This window comes from Dendrobates tinctorius, unplaced genomic scaffold (assembly GCF_039654945.1).
Source record: "Dendrobates tinctorius isolate UK_male_01 unplaced genomic scaffold, ASM3965494v1 ptg000046l, whole genome shotgun sequence".
Taxonomy (NCBI): domain Eukaryota; kingdom Metazoa; phylum Chordata; class Amphibia; order Anura; family Dendrobatidae; genus Dendrobates; species Dendrobates tinctorius.
In genome coordinates this window covers 31724293-31744380 of record NW_027361714.1, presented here as the reverse complement: position 1 = coordinate 31744380, position 20088 = coordinate 31724293, and the positions used below count along the sequence as shown (strand labels likewise).

The 20088-nt window shown below is 40.5% G+C and overlaps 1 protein-coding gene across 2 annotated transcripts in view; it reads right to left on the bottom strand.

Annotated features, from left to right (window-relative positions):
- The window catches only part of LAMA2 (laminin subunit alpha 2), a 1313887-nt gene that overhangs the window by 12878 nt on the left and 1280921 nt on the right, over positions 1–20088 (bottom strand). For both annotated transcript variants that reach the window (XM_073575794.1, XM_073575795.1), the window contains 5 exons: positions 9480–9642; positions 6152–6211; positions 3152–3261; positions 2776–2965; positions 132–287 (listed from right to left, as the gene is read on the bottom strand). In XM_073575794.1, coding sequence (XP_073431895.1) covers positions 132–287; positions 2776–2965; positions 3152–3261; positions 6152–6211; positions 9480–9642 — 679 coding nt within the window. The remainder of the gene's footprint in view (positions 1–131; positions 288–2775; positions 2966–3151; positions 3262–6151; positions 6212–9479; positions 9643–20088) is intronic.

Genomic DNA, 20088 nt, shown 5'->3' with positions numbered 1-20088 from the left:
AATAGCAAGAGACTAATGTATTCTCAACATGTCACTCCCACATTCACAGCTAAAAAGGTAATAAAACTAATCTAACCCACAACATGCATACTAAAACACAAAGGAAATATAAAGTCAGACTTTGCTCTTACCGGGCCAATCCTCTTGGTAGTATAATTAATAGGCAGTCCGCCAACGTACAGCATGCCCACCACATCCAGTATGTCTGCTTTCTTTGGACTGTTTGTACTATTTCCAATTCCATCAACAAAGAGATATCCTGTCTGTTTGGTTCTGAATATATTTATCTAGGAGAAAAACAAATTTGATAGCAGATAGATGACTTTTTAAACAAATTAGATTTAATTTAAAATAATTTCCTTTTTACAGAGAATTTCTTACATGATCTTGGAGTCTTATCTTTCTATACTTTCCTTTTACTTAATATTTATTAGGGTAAGCTGATTCATAAATTGGGAGGACAGAGAACAGATTTCACATGGCTATTATTTTACCATGCTGCACATAAATTGCGAAACTGATGAAACTGATGAAAGAAAGGACTGTTCAATTCTCTCTCCCTATTTTATTGCCTGTGTGAACAAAGCCTAATGCTAACGGATAAAGCAGGCTACAGGATAATAATCACGAGAGCACATTCATAATTTACACCATTTCTAGTCTTGTTCATCCTTCATACAAACTAAGAGGAGATTCAGCTTAATGAAATGTGTTGCTATAAAAAAAAGAATAAACATGCTTCATTTTAATTCCCTGGGAAAGTTATTCATCAAAAATATTGGAAGCGTGTCACTTATGTTATTCTGCTTAAATGGTTTCTTTGTAAAACCATTGTGGAATCACCTCATTTAGACAAGGGGAATGGTAGACTCTATTACATATCACCTTTTTGCAACCTTCAAATTCTATTTTTATGTAATGCAAAGTAGTAAATTGGCAACCACCAGACCAAAGCGTATGAATCAGACGGCTAATGACATAAAACAATGTAACCTTTTCAGAAATACTCTCCAGAATATTCTTCATGTCCCTTTAACACATGTCACATTTGAGCAGGCCATAAAATATAATAAAAGTCAGGAGAAGAGACTGACTTTGAGCATTTCAGCTAATAATTGCTTAATAATTATGCATAAATGATCATTTGTCATGGCTAGCAGCAGGTTATTGTCTGCGAAAGTGTGATTCCAAGTGTTGGATATTTTCACCTATCATCGACTTACAGAAGGCAAATGTGGCTTGATTAGAGAATTATGGTCAATGCTTTCCTACTTAATGTGTTGTATACTTTTTGTCTTTAAACTCATAACTACAAAGCTCAATAAATTTACGGCCCTTGATCCTGTACATTAATTTTGTGCCATTTTAGAATTACAGTGGGATAAAGCTTCTGATCCTGCAATTTTACAGGAGCAGGTCAAGTTCCCAGCAATCGGATACTGCAAGGAGCTTAGAGAAAAGATAGAAGTGGTTTTTTACCTCTTCTGTCCTGTCATTTGTTGGTTACCTAGTGCTCAAGGAGTGTTAGGCCATGAGTATTAGCATCTGCACTTTCATGCTATGTGCCCACGTAGCGATTCTCATGCAGAATAAACCTGAGCAGAATCGCACACCCGTTTGTCAAGTGTTTTTGCATGCGTTTTCCTAAGCGTTTTTGCCAATATAATTGATGGTATGGGGAATCGCGGGTGATTCCGCAAAATTAATTAACATGCTGCATTTTTTACTGCTAAGCGATTCTGCAGCGGTAAAAAACGTAACATTGGCACAACATGTGCGTTTTCTATTAAAAATGCATGGAATGCTTTTTTTAAGCGTTTCCACGGCAGAATCGCGCATTTAAAAAAGCAGCGGAAACGCTTAAAAAACGCTACGTGGGCACACAGCCTCAAAGCTTCTGTAGATTTCTGTATGACGTAGCAGACCCAGTTCAGGTGGCACAGCCAAAGGTTGTTGTCCCCAGTAGGAGAATTGTATGAATTCACCTGTTAGGTTCCAACCAATCAAACAACCATATTTTTAATCCGGGTTTTATTAATTAGAAAAAATGGAGAACACTAGCACTAATGTTAAACTGAGCTGTTCTAATGAATTTTTTTTTCATATGGACAAAATTTGCATGCTGCCATTTTTTTTCATGCTAACTAGTCTATTCCGTATTTTGGATAAGTCTCACCCATTTAAGTCTATGAGTGTGCAAAAATTGGATCCCTATTAGATCATCCATATAGCATCTGATTTTAACAGATATATTGCAATTTGTAATATAAGAAGCCATATTTGGACTTGCACATTTTTTTAGTGCTGATGTATTAATACGGATTTCATACAAATGCCTTACACATTGAATAGAGATGGCAAACCTATACATCACCATTCCATACATTGTCAATTGAGTGGAGCGTTAAGCTATCTGTGTTAGCCCCATGGACCTTTACTCCATTTAAACAGTGATCTACCGAATCCCAATTTCAGGATCGGTAGGACAGCCTACACAAGCATGTTATCATCTATCTTACAGATAGGTTATAACTTTAAAACTTCTTGTATTTTCTTTAAAAAAGCTTAGAATGTTCTGCCAGGTTTTAGAATGATGAAAATGTCGGTATTGTAACTGAGAAAATGTTGGAAGTCCAAGCTCACAGACTCCACCAATGTGAACTTTTTGACATGTCATACTACTTTGGGTGGAATTATCCTTGCAATGAGCATTTTTTATGGGCATGTCTATAAATACTATAATCACATATAATAGTATAATTTGATAAAGTCTACCTTGTGCCACTCCCCATCATTCACTTTCTTCGGAACCATTGTGGTAGTGTCTCCACTTCCAAGGTCATATCTAAAGTGTGCCATTCCATCTTTAATCTGAATTGTGGCAAAGTCAGCATGATTGATCCGTGCCATGTAGAAGATCAAGCTAGATTCGGCTGTAGTGCGAAGCTCAAGCTCTATTGATAAGCTGCAACAATAAAGTGTTAAAAAAACACTGGAAAGCAAAAAAACGCATTAAATAAAAATGTTCGTGTTACAATTTTGCAGCTTAGTCCCTTTCACTTGAATGGACAAGATGATGAAAATCCTTATATATACACAGCAGACATTGTGGACAACTTGTAAAATCAAGCCAACAGGGAATAAGACTTACCTGTTTTTCACTTTGGTATCATCAAATGCAAGTGCAATGTGGCTGTTTTTGGAAAGCCCAAACTGTTTTCCTCCCTGTATAATTTCTGGTCTTATGTCGGCCGCACAACCCTTGAAGAAACAAATAAAATCTACATAGAATCTATATGCATTTTTTTTTCATTTTTACAATTTTTACGATTTTTTAGTTAAAGGAAAGAGCAGCAATGTTATAGATATAAATAAATATACCTAGGATTCAGCGGGGATCCTACAATCATGATCATACCATTTGAATTAAGAGCATAACTAAGTTCAGTTTTCAAGTGAGACTACAATTCAGTCATTCTCGAGACTTTTCATGAGTCAAATTAAAGGTGTCTTGTTATTAAATTTTTTTCAGATCATGCAAAATAGTTTTCAGTTCAATTATTTTAAGAAATGCTCTTATGTCTACGTATTTTTGTCATATTTTTGTTGTGGCATCCCTTGATAATCGGTTGATTCGCTTTCAGAAAAACACATAATGTGTCCCCTTATGATGACAAGTTTTCCAATTCTTTTAGTCTGGAGAATGCAGAGATCATTGTACAGCCTATGTACAGCACAGAGTCATCTCATTCTTGCACAGTTATGAGTTAGTTACTTCAAATCTCACTAATGGCGCAGTCAGAAGGTCATATAACATGGCCGAGTTCTGTCTGATGTTTTATCAGTTAGCACTCTGCTCAGTGTTATTCTATGGGGAAGGGCAGATCTGCGATTTATTTTCAACAGTCGCAGCATGCTGCTGGTGAATCCAATGATCAGATCATGTGTACCTATACAAGTCTGTGGGTGCATGTGCACTCGGATGTCAACATCCACCAACTCATACAATGGAGAAGATGGAAAAATATAGTTCTCTGTCTTCTCTGCACCTATGCTGCAATTCTTTCCGAATTTTGTATGCCGGAATGGCTGCTCCAGTACCTGGAGTACGCCTCTTAATGAAATTAGTCCTTTTTACTACTGCAAGGCTGGTATAACGTGATTATGCGCTACGCTAGTCTTGAGGAGTCAACCCAAATATCTTTTTTTCAAGTGAGTAAATCAGAAGAGGAAGACACTTCAGGAAATGTCAAATGTTTTTTCTTAAAGGATCTATTTCATTTTCATCTTATCCTTTCCACAGGACTTCTTCAACATTTTTGAGTGCCAGCAATTTTTGAAGCACTAATCCAGCATTTTTGTGGCATCTTTTGTACTGACATTTTCTGGATGGAACAGCAATATCGGGACAAAGGAACATTTTTTTTACATTACTACAATTCATAACTAGTTATATTTTTCCTGATCTACTAGAAACATTAATATTGAATCATGATAAAACCTCTTTAGTTTCAGTAACAGTGGCAGCACATGCAATGAGAAATCCTTCTACAGTGTCCTCAAATTAAACTCTGCTTGAACTTTTATGCAATCAATTTTTTTTATCCATTTTGCAATCATCATTGCTCATATTTCCAAGCGTCATATGCTGTAGACTTCATACAGAATTCTTGTGACATAAACTTTCGACTCTTAATTCTGTGAATTTCTTGGGAAGTGTAACTGAAAAGAAAGGATGTGGGGAAACTTTTGTGGTCGGGGTGCATTTTTGCATACATGCTTGCATTAAAGAGGTTTCCAGGCTTGGGAAAGTTTCTCTTGTGAAAGCCATCGTTTAGCTGGCGTTTATGGGAGATTGTGATTTTCACTATACATAGCAGTGCTGATGCAGTATTTTTGAAGATAAAAAAAATTAAAAAGTTCAAATTGCCCCTCTTTAGCCCTATTAAAAATAAAAAATGCACATATTTGGTGTCGCCACAGTTCAGAAAAAGCCGATATATTAAAATATAAAATAAATTAATTTAAACGGTAAATGATGTAATAAGAAAAGGAATTGAAATGCCAGAATTAAGGGGTTTTTTTGCAATAAAATCCAATAAGGGGCAATCAAAACATCATATCTACCCCAAAATGGTATCAGTAAGAATGTTTGCTCAGGGCGCAAAAAATAATCCCTCACACAGCCCCATATCCCAAAAAGTGAAAATGTTATAGATTATGTAAAATGTTGCAAAAGCAAAAAAATTTTCTACAAATTTAATCACTTTTTTTTACCACTTACCGTTAGTTATAAAACTCCCACAAAAGCACTATACATGTTTGGAATCTGCATAATAGTACTGACCTGGAGACTCTTATTGTCAGATCAGTTTTACCATATAGTGAACATAATAAATAAAAAACCAAAAAACAATTGTGGAATTATATTTGTTTTTGCAATTTCAACGCACTTGGAATTTTTTTCCCACATTCCAGTGTATCACATGATAAAATGAATGATTTCATTTAAAAGTGAAAATCGCCCCATAAAATACAAGTTCTCATATGGCTATGGGGACGAAAAAATAAAAAAATTGTGGCTCTGGGAAGAAGAAAAAAATGAAAAATATCAAGGTCTTGAAGGGGCTAAAAACATAATTATCTTAGACTTTAAGCCTATACAAGTAAAAGAAGCAAAATGGCATGCAAACATGGATTTTTACGTTAAACATATCCAGATCCTTTCTGCCATATTTTATTTTTTAGTTTCTAGCAAAGTTTAGGGATATTTGCAGAAGGGAAACTATATGCAATAACAAGCAGAGGGGTGCTCGGAGCGAATGCATGTTCCTGATTTATTCGGTAATAAAAAGTACCCAATTTCTGATTATTTTCAAGCCATCCTAAATGTGACTATCGTGATTGTGTAGTTTGCAAAACCATTTTACAGACTGGCCCGCTAGGACATATTTCCATTTCTTTTGCTATGGGAGACCCTGTAAGAGAATAATTGTAAGTTGAGGTAGTCCTGATACATCCTTCATTCTGCTCATAGTACAAAGGAATAAAGGAAAAATAGGAAATAGAAATGATTAGGTCTGTGTCACTAAAAAGGTAATACAGAGAAATGATAAGGAGCCATGTTAAGCAGGCAAGAGGGAATGGATACCGTTGTGGAATCATGCTCATCTGTGATATTGGCACTCTTCTCTTCAGATGTGTCAGGCTCCTATGGTGCAGCAAATAAGAGGCAAAGCAGATGTTAGACTTGCCATACTGTGCGAGGAAAATTCAATACAAGACTAACAATTACAAGGACAAACAATTGCATAAATGGCATTTCTGAATATAATGCGTTCACACTGTATAAACACGATTAACTAAGTAACATTTTTAATTTATACCAGTTTATGAATAGATGTACATCATGTAACAATTGTGTCTGCGATTTAGATCAATATTAGTAATTTTATGGATCGTTCAGCCACCATACCATAGAGGCATTACAGTAAGTAATAAATCTAGTGTGGCCGGAATTGCTGTTGTATTTTTTATTCAATTTCTATCATTTGTTTTTAACTATTCATTAAAATAATTGTAATATCAATTAACTCTTGGAACTCTAGTGAACGCATATACTTTCAAGTCAAACAAAATAATAATTACGGCCAATTTACATTAACTGCAATAATTTTATGCAATTGCATGCAAAAACGTTACATCTTAGGACAATGTCCAAGTAGCCAAGTGCTCTTATGTTGTACTAGTCGTGCTTGCATATACGGTTGGACTGGCCCACTGGGTACCAGGGAAAGTGCTGCTGGGCCAAGGACCAAACAAAATATTGCAACCCAATGACCCAGCAGAAGCCAACCATATTGCAAATTGACGCTAGAAGCAATCGTTTGTGACTATTATGTGGACCGAATAATAAGTTCCTATTTAAACCTATTGTTATATACATATGGGGGATGGTTTTGGATGGTGTATATGTGGCAGTTACAACCAGCCTCTGGTGCATGTGGGGGCCTAATTTTCATTTTGCCATGAGGAAGATACCAGTAATAAAAATACGGTAATGCATGATAGGTCAATGCACTATTAAACAAACTACATTAGGGCCAAGGAGGTTTGAGTTATGCTCCTGAATTTGCATACCAGCAAGTAAATAGATACAAAAGTATATGCTGTATACACTCCTCATCATAGAAATTGCAACATCAAGAAGGAAAAAGTCAACTTATGGAAATTACAGTCTGGAAAACATGTTAATGATATGCAAAGGACGAAAAAATCTAACCAAAATTTTCAAAACATCTCAATTTATTCAGTATGGAGTATGAGCACCATGTGCAGAAATACACAAACACACCTTGGCATACTATCAGTGAGGTTATCAATACTTGTCTGAGGTACAGTATGTTCTGCTACGTTGAATGGACTTGGACATGCAAATAATCAAGAAATGCTGCAAGTCATAGTAGTATGCTAGCACATGCCGGCTGCTAATAATATCAAAAGCAACATGATGCCTTGTGTTCTGTTGGTTGCGTTTAAAATTGTCCCCTGTTATACTAATAATTCCACAATTGATCTATTCTGTGCTACAAGTGAAATTAAATGTCACGCATGAAGTGTAAGGCATCAAACAGTGTCTACACAAACAATAAGTATGCGTTTACATGACACTGGGTTGCAAGCCAGATGTCCAGCCACAGGAGTTCCATTGACCTCATGCTACAACTCTAAAAGCAGAGAGCAAGACCACAATGGAGGCTGGAATGGAGGTGTTCACTTTTCAGCAATGAGACCCGCTTTTACATTGGATGCAATTATAGCTGGAAATTTATTTGAGACTACATTAGTCAACATGATGAAAAAGTCTTCATGGGAAAACATCAGGCCAGTGCCATTCCTGAGAATATTTCTTAGGGTAGGATAATATACAGCAGCCAGATCACTCTAGTCTTCATTCCAGGTGTATTAACAACTTGACATTACATTGATATGGTCATATCACCAGTGGTACAGCCATTTCTCAAAAATGACCCAGAAACCGATTTTTGAACATGACAACAACAGGCTGAATGTATGCTACTGTGAGCAGCCTATGTGGCCTAAACCTTTTACTATGGCTTCCAGCATCTCCCATCAAGTACATGTGGCACATGATTTGTAGACAATTATAAAGCGAGCTGTCAGAAATGGATCTTGATGATTTGTGTGCCCAAGTGCATTCAGAATGGGAGACCATTACGCAGACAATCATTAATAGACTCATTGACAGCAGCCAAGGTGTGTAAGTGCTTGTATTTCTGCATGTGGTGCTCATACTCAATATTGAACAAATCAAAATGTTTTAATTTTTTTTCCATTTTTGGATAATTTGCATATCATTAACATGTCTGTCGATCCTATGATTTTCTATAATTCCATGGCTTTACCTTATTAGTGTTTTCCATGCATATCATTATACATGTACACTGCAGTGTTTATGATGGCATCAAAAGTGTAGAAGTTCTACATTGATGACAAGAAAACCCTCTGGGTCATTCCTGCTAGGCTCAATCGGGGATATAACTCAAACCTCCTGGACCTCAATGTAATATGTTTACGGTGTCCCCAAACTGCCATGTGCTATTTTTTTTATGCTGGAATGGCCTTTTGTAGAAAAGGTATATCTGGGCTTACCATGTACCAGGTACTTGGTGGTACTGTAATTGCAACATCTGCACTCTATAAAACCACCCCCTTTCCTTTGAGATTAAAATTCTCAGTCTGACATGACTTACTTAATGTAAGTATTATAAATTCAGGCTCTTGTTTCATTTAACATATGAACTTTCTATTTGCAATTTACTGAGGATAATACGACAATGAGCTGAAATCCTCAGATTATAGGAATTTTAGAAATGTCAGACATTTGATGACAAATCTAGTAATCCGTAAAAAGAGACTGGTATTAAAAATAAATAGGTAAAAGCCAAATAGAATAAATATTTTATGAACTATGTACTATACAATTATATATAATTCCAGTTTTATAATTATGTTTGACAAAAGAATAAAAGGATATAATATCACTTTTTAAGGATTACACATATGCATGACAGCACTCCATGCAAATATTAAGGGTATTCTGACCTGAAGGAAGCAGGCCATGATAATCTGAAGATTTTTGTGTCCAAGGACAACCACAAGGTAAGATTTGGTGGTAGAAGTTCAACCATAAGCCTTTTACTCTATACATTTGATAAATACTAAAAATGTATGAACTTTGTTTTCAAGTGGTTACAGGTAAATAATGGTTTTGTGAAATTGTAAAAATAAATAAGCTTTAATTTAAATGGGAACTGTCACTATGTACTGCCCTCTTTAAGCTCATAGAGAACTAGGGCATAGTTCTTACTGTATATGCTTGAATAATATAAAACAATATTTAGATTTTTCTAAAAGCTGACATATTTACTTTAAATATAGTGTCATTTAGTACTTACAGTTGATGGGACAAGTCCTTGGGGACTAGGTATGACTTGTGGTGACTTTGTGGCACCAGGGAGGGGTGATGCTCCATTTTCATCTATATCATCTTCTTCATCTGTAAGGCACTGTCCAATATCTGCATTCTCAAAAGATACAGGTTGTGCAAAGTCTGTTGGCCTATAAGGATAAAAATTAACATGTAACTGTAGAGACTGTGTATTAAAAATGAAAAAGCTATTACATACAACTGGCTTGTCTTTTTATGAGACATGATTTATATTGCCATGAGTATAAAATTAACGAATATCCATAAAAGAACCATTTAGCCTTAGAAACTTTGGAAAGTAAAGAGACAAAGACACTAAAATGGACTCAATCATACATTGTTTTACACATTGTTTTTAACAGGTTAGCCTAATGAGAATGTCTGAACAGAATAATAAACCTGAAATAGCTAGAAAGTTATTTTACTAAAGATATTATAAAAATAATAATGGTAAAGTGTGTTAAATAATGATGATTCATACTATTTGGTTAGATACATAATGGAATAAAAGGTCTTCCAAAACAGGTCACTATTAGAAATTGGCAAATCACTTCGTGCAACCCCAGTCCAAGTCAGTGCTTTATGGCTGTGGACAAGAGGTGCATAAAGTCTCCTAAGCTGTCAAGCTCCCTTGTTCAGAGTACTGCCAGCCTTGTGTCACGTTATCTGTGCAGAGTGCAATGCACAGGTGACATCTTGCCAGCCAAGCTAATCATACGCTGATCCTAAGATCCCAGATGGTAAGGAAATTCTTGCAACTCCTGCTCATGGCCAGAGAGCATCAACCAGGGTTGTACGAAGTGATCCGCTTATTTCTGGTTACTAATTCTATGTATAATTTAGGAAATCAGACTTTTGGGATATATTCTAGGCACAAGCAGATTGATTGCTGAGAAAAGACTTTGAGTCTGATTTCTGAAAATGATTTGGTCCCTGCAAATTTAAACAATTTGCAATTTGATTTGTGAAGATTGAAAAGAAATACCCAGTTCCACTTCATACATTGCTGAAGATTGTATCAACCAGAGAGCAAGCTCATGACAAAAGGGATAATTACACAAGTTTCCCCATAATGCTTTGCTGTTACAGTGTCACATAACTCTAGTGCAGTGAAATAGTGTTGAATATACATCCAAAGTGCTCATAGGAGCGGAGCCTTAAAGAGCTCAAATGGAGTTCATTGGAGTCCTAAGAGACCATTGAGTGTTATACATGTCTTTTCTGGGCAATTAGAGGCTTTGATGTATTGTACTTTATTTGCTACAAACCAAATTTTTGGGGTAATGCTCTGCTAATCTGGCTAATTCCAATTTTTACCCCTTTATGACCTATAATGTATGGGTGCGTCAAAGGCAACGTCCCCCTCTTTGATGCTGGCTCTAGGGCTGAACCCAAATCTTTTCAGGCACATGACGACTTATTTGATCAGTTGTCAAGTGCCTATAACAGTCATGGGTGGATACAAGATCCACCTGTGGCTGTTAACATGTTAAATGCTGCTATCAATCTCTGACAGCGGCATTTAAAATGCACACGCTCTGAAAGTGAGTCATTAACCCCACCCATTAGTGCCCCTGTCACTTGCTAGCAGGGTGCCAATGGGTTGGCATGACAAGCCGAGGGTCTGCCGGAGTCCTCGACTCTAGGGAGATTATTGAAGCAAGTGAAATAAAAAAATGGTTTTTTTTAATTAAAAATATAAAAGCTAAAATTACCCCTCCTTTTACCCCATTCAAAATAAAACAATAAAAACATCAAAAATACACATATTTGGTATTGCTGCTTTCAGAAATGCCTGATCTATCAAAATATAAAAATAATTAATCTGATCGGTAAACTGGTGTAATGAGAAAAAAAGTCAAAAAGTCAGAATTGTGTTTTTTGGTCGCTGCAGCATTGCAATACAATGCGATAACAGGTGATCATAGGATTATATCTGTCAGAGACACCGCACTACACTTGCTCATAGAGCCAGTGCGCGTGTCCTGAATACAGAAGCAGTGCTGAAAGTTACCAGGGGAGCAGGGAAGCAGAGGTGACCAGGCGTGCTTCAAGCTAATAGTGTCAGGGTCCAGTCAGCGCTGGAAAGTAAAGAGGCACGGGACCTGCGGACACTGAAAATGAGCAAGCTTGCACAGGACCTATGGTCATGTGACTGCAAGGGGGCGTGGCTTAGCGTCCTGCTTTCAGATATGACAGGACATCATACAACAACTCAGAGTCAGGCAAAACGGAGGTCACAACAGTACGGGCAAACGAGGCACAGGAGGGACAAACAGATGGGTAGTCAGACAAAGCCAAAGGTCATACACAAGAGGGCGATGTGGTACCAAGGGGACAAGCAGAGAGAAGTCTGGTCACAAGCAGAGAGTCATACACGAGAGGTAGCGCAGTACAAGAGGGTCAGGCAGAACTCGTAACAGGGACAGAACCAGATCAAAACCACACAAGCAAGCAAGATATCAGGCACATGTACACAAGAGGTCACTTAACTCAGCCGAGGGCAGGAGTATAACTGACACCGGACCCAGGTCCAGTGAGCACTAAATAGCCTCCTTCTGCCAGAGAGAGGCAGCACAATTAACCCATAGTCTAACCTGGATGGGTCAAAGCGAAATCTCGTCCTGGATCATGACAGTACCCTCCTCTCAATGGGGGGCCACCGGACCCCCAGGTCTCTCAGGGTACTTGGCGTGAAAGGCTCGGATCAACCGATCCGCATGAACTGATCGAGCAGGAACCCACGAGCGTTCCTCAGGACCGTAGCCCTTCCAATGTATCAGATACTGAAGTGCACGACGGACCAACCTGGAGTCGACAATTCGTTCCACCTCGTACTCAGCCTGCCCGTCTACCAAAACCGGTGGCGGGGAAGATTATGATCCCTCCCCACCGGACCTCACAGGTTTCAAAAGGGCCTTATGGAAAACATTAGGGATCCGTAGAGATGGCGGGAGACTCAACCGAAAAGCCACCGGGTTAACTGCTTCAGTAATTTCATAGGGACCTATACACTTGGGTCCAAGCTTCGCAGAGGGGACCTTGAGCCTTATATTTTTGGTGGATAACCATACCTTATCCCTGACCTGAAACACTGGACCCACGGATCGTTTTTTGTCCGCAAAAAATTTAAATTTGTCCTGGGCCTTCGTAATGTTATTCTGGACCTCCCGCCATACCTCCCCCAACCGCTGGATCGTCTCATCCGCCCCAGGACACCCAGAATTCAAACGGGAAAATTCTCCAAAATGAGGATGAAACCCATAATTGCAAAAAAATGGAGATGTACCCGTAGACTGGTTAATACGGTTGTTAAATGCAAACTCAGCCAATGGTAACACAGAACACCAATCATCCTGTGAGGCTGAGGTCAAACAACGCAGAATTTGCTCCAGAGACTGATTGGTCTGCTCAGTCTGCCCATTAGTCTCTGGATGGTAGGCGGATGAAAAGGACAGACCAATACCCAACCTTCTACAAAAAGCTCTCCAAAATCTGGACACAAATTGCACTCCCCTATCAGACACCACATTCAAGGGTACCCCATGCAACCGCACCACATGCTCCACAAACAATCTGGACAATGTTTCTGCATTAGGTAGAGCTGCCAAAGGTACAAAATGTGCCTGCTTACTAAACCTGTCCACTACAACCCAGACCACAGTATTACCCTTGGAGGGGAGAAGGTTGGTGATGAAATCCATGGACAGATGAGTCCATGGTCTCTCAGGAATTGGCAGTGGAACCAATTCCCCGGCCGGCCGGTTATAGGGAGTTTTCGCACGGGCACAAACCTCACACGCAGAGACATACTCCCCAACATCAGAGGCTAAAGAAGACCACCAGAATATTCTAGCAATGGCCTTCCGGGTGGCTGAGATCCCTGGATGTCCACCCAGAAGTGAGTCATGGAACTCCTGGAGGACCTTGAGACGAAACTGAGCTGGCACAAAAAGTTTATCCCCCGGCTTAGCTGGAGGTGCAAGAGACTGGGCTTCTCGAATCTCCCGCTCCAACACACTAGAAACATCTGCCACCACCACCCCAGGCTGAAGAATGGAGGATGGAGGTTTTGGGGGAGACACCGGATCTAGACTGAGTGACAACGCATCCACTCTGATATTCTTGGATCCTGGCCGAAAAGTGATCGAGAAATTGAATCGGGAAAAAAAAAGTGACCATCTAGCCTGTCTGGGAGTCAACCTTTTAGCTGACTCAATGTAAGCGAGGTTTTTGGTGGTCCCTGATTACCGTTATAGGATGGACAGCCCCCTCCAAAAAATGCCTCCATTCTTCAAAGGCCAATTTTACGGCCAGAAGTTCCCGATTCCCCACATCATAGTTTCTCTCCGCAGGGGAGAATTTCTTTGAGAAAAAGGCGCAAGGTCTTAAATTGGTCAAAGTGGTGGGTCCCTGGGACAATACCGCCCCCACCCCCACCTCTGAGGCGTCTACCTCAACAATAAATGGTTCAGACGGGTCCGGTTGAATAAGAACCTGGGCAGACATGAAACATTTTTTCAAAAACTGAAATGCCGCTACCGCAGCGGTTGACCAATTCTTGATATCGGCCCCCTTTTGAGTCATGTCTGTGAGGGGTTTAACCACCTGTGAGAACCCCCTTATAAATTTCCGATAATAATTAGCGAACCCTAGGAAACGCTGCAGAGCCTTCAAATCACAAGGCTGAACCCACACGACAATGGCCTGCACCTTATTAGGATCCATGCGATACCCTTCAGCAGACACAATGAATCCCAGAAAGGACAGTTCCTGAACAAAAAATAAACATTTTTCAAGTTTAGCAAAAAGACAGTTCTCCCTAAGCCTTTGGAGAACTGCCCGAACATGACCAATGTGAGCCTGTTTATCAGGAGAGTAGATTAAAATGTCATCCAAATATACCACCATAAAACGTCCAATCAAATCAGAGAACACATGATTTATGAAATTTTGGAAGACCGCTGGAGCATTGGTCAGGCCGAAAGGCATGACCAAATTCTCAAACAACCCTTCAGTAATGAGAAAGGCCGTTTTCCACTCATCTCCGTCCCAGTCTCGGATAAGGTTATACGCTCCCCGTAGATCTAATTTCGAAAACCACTTAGCTCCGGACAACTGATTGTATAAATCAGGAATAAGTGGAAGGGGATACGTATTCCTCACAGTTATTTTATTTAACTCACGGAAATCGAGGCATGGGCGCAAACCACCGTCTTTTTTCTTTACAAAAAAGAACCCCGCCGCCACAGGAGAAATAGAAGGACGAATATGTCCCTTACGGAGACTCTCGGAAATATATTCCTTCATCGCAGCCCATTCCGGACCCGAGAGGTTATACAAGCGGGCTTTTGGCAATTTAGCACCTGGAACCAGGTCAATGGCACAATCAAATGGGCGGTGTGGTGGTAAAACCTCAGCCTCTTTTTTGGAGAAAACGTCCGTATAATCTATCAGGCACTCCGGAATACTCCGGACACAGAAACAAGACATTTCTCAGAACAATAGGGACCCTATTTAACAATGTCCCGAGATTCCCAATTAATCACAGGATTATGCAGATGTAACCAGGGGAACCCCAACACCAGTCCCGCAGGCAGGTTGTTCATTACAAAACATGAAATACGTTCTTGGTGCAAGGAACTCACTTTAAGGAGAAACTCTTCAGTACGAAACATAATGTCATTCTTAACCAGTGGTGTTTTGCCAATAGCAACAATGTGAATAAAGTCAATAAAGTTCAATGATGAACCGCAATCCACGAAGGCAGAAGTGGATGTGGAGACACTCCCACAACAAAGTTCCACTTGAAGCAACATTTTAGAGAAGGCAGAAAAGGGTACCTGAGAGCCTGGGTGACCTCCCCAATAATCACCCGGGCTCAGTCGCTTGTTGGTTAGAGGCCGGGAGGGGCAATCCTTTTTCCAATGTCCAGACTCGCCACTGTGACATCAGCATTTTCTCACGCACCGTTGTCTCCATTCTTCCTCCTTAAGGTCGATGGTTCCCATCTCCGTGATTTTCAATGTAGAACTGGCTCCCCTTCCTTGGGAGAATAATGATGTGTCGGTTTGTATTACTCCCCTTGCCCGTAACCTGCGATCCATCCGGACGGCCTGTGTCATAGCCTCCTCCAGGGAATCACGTGGGGGGTGGAGAGCCAAGGCGTCTTTCAGATGCTCAGACAGGCCTTTACGGAACAACCCCCGGAGGGCGGCGTCGTTCCAGCAGACCTCAGCAGCCCAGCGTCTGACCTCGGTGCAAAACCACTCGGCTGAGTGCTTCCCCTGGCAAACATTCATCAACATGCCCTCAGCCATACGCATCCGATCAGGCTCATCATAAATATGTCCCAGGGCCTCAAAAAATGCATCTACAGTCATACGCTCAGGGGCCGTGGTAGGAAGGGAGAAAGCCCAAGCTTGGGGGGCTCCCCTTAACAGGGATATAATGACCCCCACTCTCTGACTTTCATCCCCAGAAGAGTGTGGTCGTAAGGAAAAAAAAAGCTTACAGCCCTCCTTGAAAACTCTGAATTCATTTTTATCTCCAGAAAAGGTATCGGGTAATTTAACCGGAGATTCCGGGGAAATTAATGTAACATCCCGAGCCCCCAATGAAAGAACTCCATGCACAGTGTCAGCGATCAGCTGCTGAGACTGAGCCAGAACTCTTTGTTCTCCAAGGAGTTTCTGAGACATCTGCATCAGGTGCTTAACCTGTTCAGAAAGAGTGTGCATAGAATCCATCACATACACAGGAGAATGGGAGCAGAGAAAAAAAAATGGTATGGGTCAGTTATAATGTCAGAGACACCGCACTACACTTGCTCATAGAGCCAGTGTGCGTGTCCTGAGTATAGAAGCAGTGCTGAAAGTTACCTGGGGAGCAGGGCAGCAGAGGTGACCAGGCGTGCTTCAAGCTAATAGCGTCAGGGTCCAGTCAGCGCTGGAAAGTAAAGAGGCACGGGACCTGTGGACACTGAAAATGAGCAAGCTTGCACAGGACCTATGGTCATGTGACTGCAAGGGGGCGTGGCTTAGCGTCCTGCTTTCAGATATGACAGGACATCATACAACAACTCAGAGTCAGGCAAAACGGAGGTCACAACAGTACGGGCAAACGAGGCACAGGAGGGACAAACAGACGGGTAGTCAGACAAAGCCAAAGGTCATACACAAGAGGGCGACGTGGTACCAAGGGGACAAGCAGAGAGAAGTCTGGTCACAAGCAGAGAGTCATACACGAGAGGTAGCGCAGTACAAGAGGGTCAGGCAGAACTCGTAACAGGGACAGAACCAGATCAAAACCACACAAGCAAGCAAGATATCAGGCACAAGGCACACGTACACAAGAGGTCACTTAACTCAGCTGAGGGCAGGAGTATAACTGACACCGGACCCAGGTCCAGTGAGCACTAAATAGCCTCCTTCTGCCAGAGAGAGGCAGCACAATTAACCCATAGTCTAACCAGGACGGGTCAAAGCGAAATCCCGTCCTGGATCATGACAATATCTACCCCAAAATAGTATTGATAAAAATCAGCTTGGCACACAAGTAATAAGCCCTCACTCAGCCCCAGATCCTGAAAAAAGGGAACCCTATGGGTCTCGGAAAATAGTGCCATTTGTTTTTTTTGTTTTTTTTACAAACTTTGGATTTTTTTCACCATTTAAATAAAAATAGAACCTATACATGTTTTGTATCTGCAAACTTGTAATGACTTAGAGAATCATATTGCCAGGTTAGTTTTAGCATTTAAAGGGAATCTTTCACCCTTTTATTGGCCTATCACCTGCCGGCACTGACATCAGGGGCTTATCTACAGCATTCTGTAACGCTGTAGATAAGCCCCCAATGTAACCTGAAAAATAAGAAAAACACGTTAGATTATACTCACTGGGGGGGGCGGTCCGGTCCGATGGGTGTCGCGGTCCGTCCGGCGCCTCCCACCTTCATACGATGCCATCCTCTTCTTCCCTTCCTGTAGTGGCTCCAGCGCAGGTGCACTGCTCTGCCCTGTTGAGGGCAGAGCAGAATACTGCAGTGCGCAGGCGCGGACCTCTCCTGATGCTTGCGCACTGCAGGACTCTACTCTGCCCTCAACAAGGCAGAGCAGTGTGCCTGCGCCAGAGCCACTACAGGAAGGGAAGAAGAGGATGGCATCGTATGAAGATGGGAGGTGTCGGACAAGACCGCGATACCAATCGACCGGACCGCCCCCTCTGGTGAGAACGTGTTTTTCTTATCTTTCAGGTTACATCGGGGGCTTATCTACAGCATTACAGAATGCTGTTGATAAGCCCCTGATGTCAATGCTGGCAGCTGATAGACAAAAAAAAGGGTGAAAGATTCCCTTTGATAAACATGGTAAAAAAAAATAAAAAAAACAAATGTGTAATTGCACCTTTTTTGCAACTTCACAGCATTTGGAATGTTTTTCCTGTTTTCCAGTACACTATATGGTAAAACCAATAGTGCTGCTCAAATGTACAACTCATCCCACAAAAAACAAGCCCCCACACACAGCCAAATTTATGGAAAAATAATAACATTATGGCTCTGGGTAGAAGGGAAGCAAAAAATAAAAAACAAAAAAAGCAGAAAATCCCGAGATGGTGAAGGAGTTAAGAGATTTACTAATCCCTAGTATATTCATATGCTACAGATTCATTTCAGAAATGTATTTAACTTAAATCAGTTCAATAAACGTATCTGATTAAGATTATTTTAGTATCAAGCTCAAGGCTTTGTGTAAGCCCAATTCAGATAAATAGGAGAGTAGCCGAAATGTATGCAACAAATCTGCAGCATGAGAATATACTGTACACATAGAAGGTATCACACAATCTGCTCTTTGTACTCACATGACATTATAGGTACATATCCGAAGACTATATATATATAGTATATATATATATATATATATATATATATATATATGGCTGATTTTCGGCCACAGAAATTGTATTGTTTAGCTCAGAATTGCTTAGCATAATGTGATTATATGATTTCAAATCCGCAGCATATAAATTAATGCTAAGAATATCACAATGGCTAGTGTATCCCACAACATTTCCACTACAAATTCTGCAGCACTTTATACTTCAGAGTCCCTCCTTTGAAAGGTTTGAATAGTAAAAGTTTGAAAAAACTGAAGAACAGCAAAAATATTACTCTATTGTGGCTTCCATATTGGTATTCCTTAGCATCTGGAACAAGGCATTTCAAACATCCTCAGCCAGCTTAAAATGCAAGCTTTATTTTGAGCTTCTTATAATTCATAATCAATGTGACATCAAGATGTTATGTTATGACTGGTGATAGGCAAACCTGTGGATGTTCTGGTCTGGCGGGTTTGACCAAACATTTTAAAAAAGTTTGGCTCAGGTACTAGAACGGTACCCAAACTCAAACCTGAACCCGGACCCCATTTAAATGAATGGGGGGCCTGAACATCCATTGTTTTCCACACTGTCATCTGTGCTGGTTAGCAAAAATAGAGGGGACCTCACTCTTTTTTCAATTATATTTAATTATTTATTGCACAGGCTTCGACTCATGAATACACTGCTATCAGTGATACAAGGCTTACGATGGTTAGCGTATTACTCTCATCAGCTGTCGCCTGTGACCTTTTTACTACCGATCAGAACTCTGCATTTCCCACACTGTCATGCACATAGCAGCGTGTGAACCAGCAGCTGTGACCAGCGGTAAAAAGGTCACAGGCGTTAGCTGATAAGAGTACTATAAAATAAAAAATGGAATGGGGTCCCTCTTTGCCAATCAGCACAGGCAAAACTGGCAGCTGTAGGCTGCAGCCCTCAGCTGTCAGCGTTATGTTGGCTGGTTATGAAATGGTCCCCACACCGTTTTTTTAAATTATTTAAATAAATATTTAAAAAAGCGGCATTTTTGACAACCAGCCAAGCTAAAACAGAGAGCTGTGGGCTGGTATTCTCAGACTGGGAAGGGGCCATAGATATTGGCCCTCCCCACCCTAAAAATAGCAGCCCTCCCCAGAAAAGGCTGGCAAGTGGGGTAATATTTGTGGGGTTTATCTCAGCTTTGTAATGTCAGCTGACATAAAGCCCACAGATTAGTAATGGAGAGTCGTCTTATAAACCACCCCATTACTAAGCCCAATAGTCAAATGTAATAAAAATGCAGCCAGAGAAAAGTCCTTTATTTGAAATGAAAACACTCCCCATCTTCTTTTACCCATTTGTCAATGTGAAAAAAATTATAAAACACCATATTCCTCACCTGTCTGATGATAATCCATATGTCCCACGACATGCTCCAAGTCTGCTAAATCTTGTTTGCATGGCTGAGCAGTGGCATGATGCAACCGCTCAGCCATGAGTCCAGGAGACACTAAGCAGAGCCTCAGAGTGCATCTTCTGTGACATATTTGAGGTTACCGCTGATCACAGGCAGTGGTTCTAAGGCTCAGCTCAGTGTCTTCTGAATTCATGGCTGAGTGGTAGCTGTCATGGTTTGTCTGGCTCGGATATTCTAGGGTTAATTCCTGTAGCCTCATTCTGAACCTGGGTGGACTTCTTATAGCCTCC